The sequence below is a fragment of the Nelumbo nucifera genome, chromosome 1 (genome assembly GCF_055504915.1).
Source record: "Nelumbo nucifera cultivar China Antique chromosome 1, China Antique-T2T, whole genome shotgun sequence".
Lineage (NCBI taxonomy): Eukaryota > Viridiplantae > Streptophyta > Magnoliopsida > Proteales > Nelumbonaceae > Nelumbo > Nelumbo nucifera.
Window position 1 is genome coordinate 150,002,590 of NC_142649.1, and position 6,669 is coordinate 150,009,258.

The following is a 6,669-nucleotide window of genomic DNA, read 5'->3' on the forward strand; positions in this document are numbered from 1 at the left end:
GCACCACGTGGTGGCCCTGAACCGTTGCTTAACATCTTGGCGTCACGTAGGCACCTCGGCCCAAGACTAGGTTGGCCATCTCAATACCAAGTCACCCATCACAAGACTAGGTAACCTATCGCAGGACCAGGTCGCCCACCGCAGGACCAGGTCAACCATCTCAGGACCAGGTTGGCCATCTCAGGACCAAGTCACCCATTGCAGGACCATGCCACCTATCGCAGGAGGTCGGCCATCACATGACCAGGTTAGCCATCACTGGACCAGGTCACATATCGTAAGGTCAGGTCACCCATCGTAGGACCAGATCACCCATCATAGAACCAGGTTGCATATTGAAGGACCAGGTCGGCCATCACAGGACTAGGTTGTCCATCGCAAAACCAGGTCGCCCATCACAGGACTAGGTCGGCCATTGGGATTGAGCTAGGGACCTCAACACAAGGGGTGACCTCTCTCCGTTGACATGGGTAAAGTTTAGTTGGCGACTTGTAGGACGTGGTGGATGACCCCTATCATAGTGGGCTATCGTCTCCAAATCCTCTAGGATCACATAGCCCATCGGAAAAACTAACTACTGCCCCACCCACTTTGAGCACGACCGGCTAAGCATTTCCTGCTTACATGAAATCCATCCATGGGTGTAAAACTGCCTTCGAATCAAACATGTCGGAGATCTCGGACATGCTTCATGGAGCTCACAACAGTTAGCCTATATAAAGGTGTCCCCTTCCTTAGAAAAGGTACGTAGGATTTAGCTCTTAAAGCACACTAGCTCTCTCGCTTTTTAGCTCTCTCAAACTCTATTTGTTAACTTAAGCAACAAATTATCCACTCTGAGTAAAATAACCCAGGTACTCTAATTATTTACTTGCAGCTCGACCAAACAACCTCATCAGCCCAACATCCGAGCTGTCCACTAGCAGGGAGCACCAAATCGCACATCAATCTGGTGCTCCCAGCTGGCAAACAACTCGAATGTTGGACTAGGTAGGTCGTGTGGCCGAACTGTAAGAAGACATATCAAAGTGTTCGAGTAGCTTGACCTGGGGTGGGCACTTTGATGCTTAAGTCAGCGAACTAGTAATTGTTCGCAAGAAAGTAAGAAAGCTAGAGTGCTTAGAGAGCTAAATCGTGCGTACCTTTTCTATGAATGGGGATGCCTTTATATAGGCTAGCTGTCGTGAGGCTCACAAAGCGCGTCTGAGATCTCCAGTCCATCTGGTTCGAAGGTGGTTTCATGTTAAGAGATGAACTCCACGTAAGTGGGTAATGTCCATCCAGTCACGTCCGAAGTAGGCGAGGTAATAACTAGCTCTTCCAACATGGCGTCGTGATCCTAGGGAAGTCAAAGACGATAACCCCTCGTGGGGGAGGTCGCCCGACACATTAGGCAAGTCACTAGCTAAACTTGGGTCAAGACAGCAGAAGTAAACCTTCTCTTACGCCAATCTGATGTCTGTCGAGGTCATCAAGGTGGGTGCGAGGTGTCTGAGGTGCTCCTTAGGTTTGCTTACATGGTGTTGAAATGTCATCTAACTATTTTGAGGTGTCATGTGTCATCACATCACTAGAGGGCCAAATCGCCCCTCATCAACTTCCAATCTTGGTCTTGGTGCCTTGAGTTCTTGTTTTCCGATTGCATTTTGTCATAAGGGAGGAAAAAAAAGAAGAGAAAAAAAAAATCAAAAACCCTCTGCTCTTCGTTGTGTTCTTGAGCTCACGACTAGTGTATACTGCAACCCCAATAGCCCATGCTTTGTTCTTGATAGAGAACGTTTCTTTGTACATCACTAACTCTTGAATCCCAACTGATGAACTTGAAGAAAGCAAAGTTACTCCCATATGGTCCCGCTCCTAGTCTTGGTGCCCTAAGTTCTCTATGACAAAAGGGTACTTAAGGGATTTTTGAAAAATATATCAATCACATGATGTTACATGTGAATGGTTTATGATGAAGAATTAATGGTAGGGGAGGTTTTAGACAATAGACAATTGTCAAAAATAGTAGGGGTACTTTCAAACAATATGTAAACAGTAAGGGTGAGTTGGTCAATTAGCTAAATCATAATGGTACTTTAAGAAAATTTCCCTAACTTTTATCTACTGAAGTCTCATCTATAGCTATTGTTGTTCAAAAAACAAAGGGCAAATTTCTTAAACTACCCCTAAGGTTTAGGAAATTGACTAACTCTACCCCTACTATTTTAGTATTATCTTAAAGTACCCTTACTGTTTCTAAGAACTATCACCATCGTTAAATGGTAACTGAAGCACACGAAAAATCATTTTTTCCCTTACATTAAAAGGCAATTTATGAGCAAGAATTTGTTGTTCAAAACAAAAACATAGTTGCCATCATGCGCATCAAATCCGCCTCCAGATTTGAGTTCAAAGCTTGATGGGTGATCTCAAGTTCTAGATCTGAGTATTCTTAGGAGAAACACTAAAGAGATGTCGGTGGTCGAAGGGAGTGGGGTCGTACATCAGATCAGGCTCCATATTTGAGTTCAAAGCTCACTAGACGATCTCAACTCTAGATCTGAATATTCTTGATAAAAACCCTATTTTCTCGAGCATCAGAGAGATGTCGGTGGTTGGAGGGAATGGGGTTTTTCAGGTTTGCCCGAGGCTATGCCGGAAAGCAACTCAAAGAGTGAAAGAGCAAAAGAGCAAAACTACCATTGTCGCTTGAAGTTGTAGTGGCAATGGCATTAAACCTGATATGAGCCTCGTCGAAACCATGTACAAGCCAACATAGTGAAGAGTGGGTGCTTGGTGTTCTATGCCAGGGAGCCACATGTGTACACCCTAGAGCAGTTGATGAAGGCTTCTGTAGAGATTCTAGGGAGGGGGACGACTTGACGCCGAAGCCATTTCACACACGTAGAGGACTAAAAAGGGCATCGGGGTGGGGGCACCTCCCAATCCCATTGAAAGGGGAAGACAATGAAGTTGAAGGGGGAAGAAGAGGGGGTGGGGGAGTGAGAGAGAGAGGTCGGAGGTGGAGGGGGTTATCCCCGCCGCTAGTTAAGGACCAAGCCAGCTCGGTTTGCCACTATTGAAAGGAGGAAGATGGTATGGGTAAAATTGGATTTAAAAAAAATTAAACGTCTCAGGTGTACAAGTTTTGACGAAATATTAACTGATGCTAACGGTAAGGGTAGAGTTAGTCAATTGTCAAAAACAGTAAGGGTAATTTAAGACAATACTAAAATAGTATGGGTAAAATTAATCAATTTCTTAAACCTTAGGGGTAGTTCAAGAAATTTGCCCAAAAAGAAACAACAAGCATTCTCCCTTGGTGTATATACTCCTTAGATATAGGATTAGCTGAAAGTGGGCTGTGGAATCAATCATAATGCCTCACACCAATCATTAAGTACAGGGAGCTCACAACAATTTAGTCTCTCACTATGAATTTCAAAACATTTTATGACTGACATGGGGGATTATCATTGGTTCCAGAGCCCACTACACAACTATTGTGTTCAACTAATTCAAATTACTCTTTAAATCATCTTTAATCATGTCACTATGTTCAAAATGGCAACCCTTCCTTTTATATGGGACACTTTTCACGGACTGAATGGAAGTATAGGAAAAAAGTGCAGGAGATTTGGCCTATTTTAGATCATGTTGTTTGGTTTGCGGGAATAGGGGTTTGGAATCAGAATTGGAATGTATTATTCCGATTCCAACTGTTTGGTCAGATGGAATTGGAATTCAATTCCCATTCCTGGTGAAATGACATTCCCCCATTTGAGGGAATGGCCATTCCCTCTCCCTTCCTTGGGAATAAAATCCCATTCCTGCTAAATCCAATTTTCATTCCCGTTCCTGTCTGAACCAAACAGACTATGGGAATAGATCATTTCAATTCCGATTCCAACTGCGAACCAAAGGGACCATCAGTGTATCTAAGAGGGAGAACATTATAGAAGTACAAGATTACGGGTTGAGAAGATTAAAAAAAAAAGGGAAATCCCGTCATACATATATAGATACATACACAACAATGTCCAAAGTCCAAAACCACTCGTACTACTAGGTTAAGAAAGAATATTGACTTACTAAATTAACAAGCTCCTCACCCTCTAAATGTATATACATGATAAATCAATGCTCTGAGAAAGAAGTCTGTGAACACAAAACTCTCCCATCAGTTCTCTCTCTCTCTCGGTTATACCACCTCTTGAGACCTGTCACCATAATATCCATTGACACCATTAACCCCATTAACTCCATGGTGGGACTTTTCAGAGCTCCTCGACCTTCTCTTTAGAACAATGTTCCAGGTGATTGCCTCCAACATCAGAAAATTAAAACCCAAGAATACAATGATGCCAATGTATGCTCTCTTCCAGTTCTTCCCAAGTTGCAATATATCGAAGCCCTTGAATATGTTGATGACACTTAGGATGATGACACTGTAACCAATTGAGTGGTGGTAAATGTTCCAGTAGAATCTGTACTTGTGATCTTTGTTGGGCCTTAGAAGCAAGGCAAGCACCTATACATGACAAAAGCTAATAAGCATCTCTTACTTACAAGGCTTTAATTCCATTTAATCTCTTGCTTCATAACTATCTTATCTCTACTTGGTAATTAAATAAATGTGCCCCAAATTTAGTCAAGTTAGGTGGCAAATGGAAGTAGCAACCCCTTCATTTATATATATATATATATATATATATATGTACCTGTAGAGTGCCAAAACAGAAAAGAACGATTCCTATGTTCCTGTGGGCATGTTGCACAATGCCAGCAGAATCACTGCCGAGTTTGATTCCGGTAGCCCATCCAGCAATACCAATGATATAGGCCGAAGACTGGCAAGCAACATGAAGGTAGAACCATGCCGGATCTGCACTCTTGAACACCTTCAAGTACCTTGCTATAATGGCACCAAGAGGCATCAGGGTACCCCAACTGATAGCATTCAACACTCCATGAACCTGATAATATCCAGTTTTGGTTTTCCAGGGTTAGAGATTTGCTGACAAGGGAAAACAGAGCAGTACATTGAAAACTTGACACCAGCACCAAGGTTATGTTAAGGTTATGTTTGGTTTGAAAGAAAATAAGAGAGAAACTGAAAGTTGAGCCAAAGCTCTTCACATAACTCCCTCAACTCTCTGTTTCTCTCTTATTTTGATCTTTTCTTTCAAGCCAAAAACAGCCCAGGTGAATTTATTTAAATACTGAACAATTAACACATGAAAAACATAAAATTGGAGATGAGGAAAAAAACAAGAACAGAACATGGATGACTGTAGAAATTAAATTTTCTAACAGAGAAAGTAATGACTTACATTCCTCCTCCTCTGTACTGAGTTACCCGTGGTTGTCGTCTGCCCTGAAAGAAAATTCAAACTTCCCTTAGAGTTGATGTTGTCTCCGCTGGTTGTATGACTGCGAGGAGTGCTCTGATCAACTGGGCCAACTTGCCACACCTGATTCACTGTGGTAAGGTTGTTGGGTAGTTCTATAGTAGCAAATATTGTCATCTCATTATTATCGAAGGTTGCCAATAGATCTGACACTTGAAAACTAAGATTTCCCTCGGCCAAGCTGGTGGAAACTGAAGTCACAGGTGATGTATATGCAAGCATGGATCCATTGGACTGCTGGTAAGCAACAAGAGCTTGTGCTCCAATCATTCCCTGTGAGGTCGGGTTGATTGCCCAAGCAACCCAGTTGGAGGTGGTAACGCCAGTGTGTCTATACGCAATCTGGACGCTTCCTGCTGATGGGCTGTATGTCCAATGAAGGTATGAATTCAAGACAGGAAGATCACTGCAGGAACTAAATTGCCTATTACTAGAGAAAGTATAACTTTGGCAGGTTTGAGCAGAGGATGAAAAGAAGAGAGAAATCAAAACACAGAGAAACAACATGGGGCTGGAGACTGTAGTCATGATGAATGATGGTGTGCTCAATATTTGATTAATTCCTAAATAATTATATAGTACGAGAGAGCCCAATTCGAATTTCCCAAAAAATAAGATATCAAAGCGAAATAATTTCGTAAAAGAGAGAATGCTCAAATTCCTCTGTAATCTAATAATAGAGACTGGAAATAGAGAATTCAAGGTACCCAGATATGATCAAGACTCAAGAGCTAAGAACAGATTTTAAGAATTCAGGTAGGAGTGTCTTCAAGGAAATTGGAATCGATTGCTTTGGCCTTCTGCTTCACTAATCACTATCTGGGTCTATACGAATTTTTCTTGGGATATCGCAGATGTCCCAGAATTGAAGTAGATCCTGTCTGGGTAGGGTGAGATGTGATGTGGGGGAAAATGAAGAGGGAGATGAGATTTATATAAGAGAAAAAGAGGACTTGGTTTGGTTGTTGATTTGTCTGTCTCAAATGGAAGGTTCTATTACCTTTAACGTTGTCGTTGCTATCACAGGAGAGGGGCTCACTCACCTCCAACCATAACACGGTTAGAAAGATTTGAATGTAGAAGCAATGAAGAAAGCGTCTCCTTGCTTTTCATTTTTCTCAATTTTCTACTATGCAGTCAGCGGTGGATTTTATCGGTGCTGTTATTTATTTATTTTTTTTTTGTGTGTGTGTTGATTCTTCCCTGATTTCTCACCCGATACCTCACCCTTTTTTCTTCTTTTACCACCCATACTCGTTCAACTTTGGCAACATAT

At 42.0% G+C, this 6,669-nt stretch overlaps 1 protein-coding gene across 1 annotated transcript; it reads right to left on the bottom strand.

Moving 5' to 3' along the window:
- Positions 1-3,898: 3,898 nt before the first annotated feature.
- LOC104606568 (cytochrome b561 and DOMON domain-containing protein At5g47530-like) lies at positions 3,899-6,298 on the bottom strand. Its single transcript, XM_010271846.2, has 3 exons — positions 5,316-6,298; positions 4,704-4,958; positions 3,899-4,513 (listed from the first exon to the last, which is right to left on the bottom strand). Exons 1-3 carry the CDS (start codon positions 5,919-5,921, stop codon positions 4,184-4,186), a joined length of 1,191 nt encoding a protein of 396 aa, XP_010270148.1. The 5' UTR covers positions 5,922-6,298; the 3' UTR covers positions 3,899-4,183.
- Positions 6,299-6,669: the final 371 nt, after the last annotated feature.

Coding starts and splice junctions, on each gene's coding strand:
- LOC104606568 (XM_010271846.2), bottom strand. CDS start 5,921: ATGACTACAGTCTCCAGCCCCATGTTGTTTCTCTGTGTTTTGATTTCT. Junction 4,959..5,315: donor CAGTACAGAGGAGGAGGAAT/GTAAGTCATTAC, acceptor GGATATTATCAG/GTTCATGGAGTGTTGAATGC. Junction 4,514..4,703: donor TCTGTTTTGGCACTCTACAG/GTACATATATAT, acceptor TGTCATGTATAG/GTGCTTGCCTTGCTTCTAAG.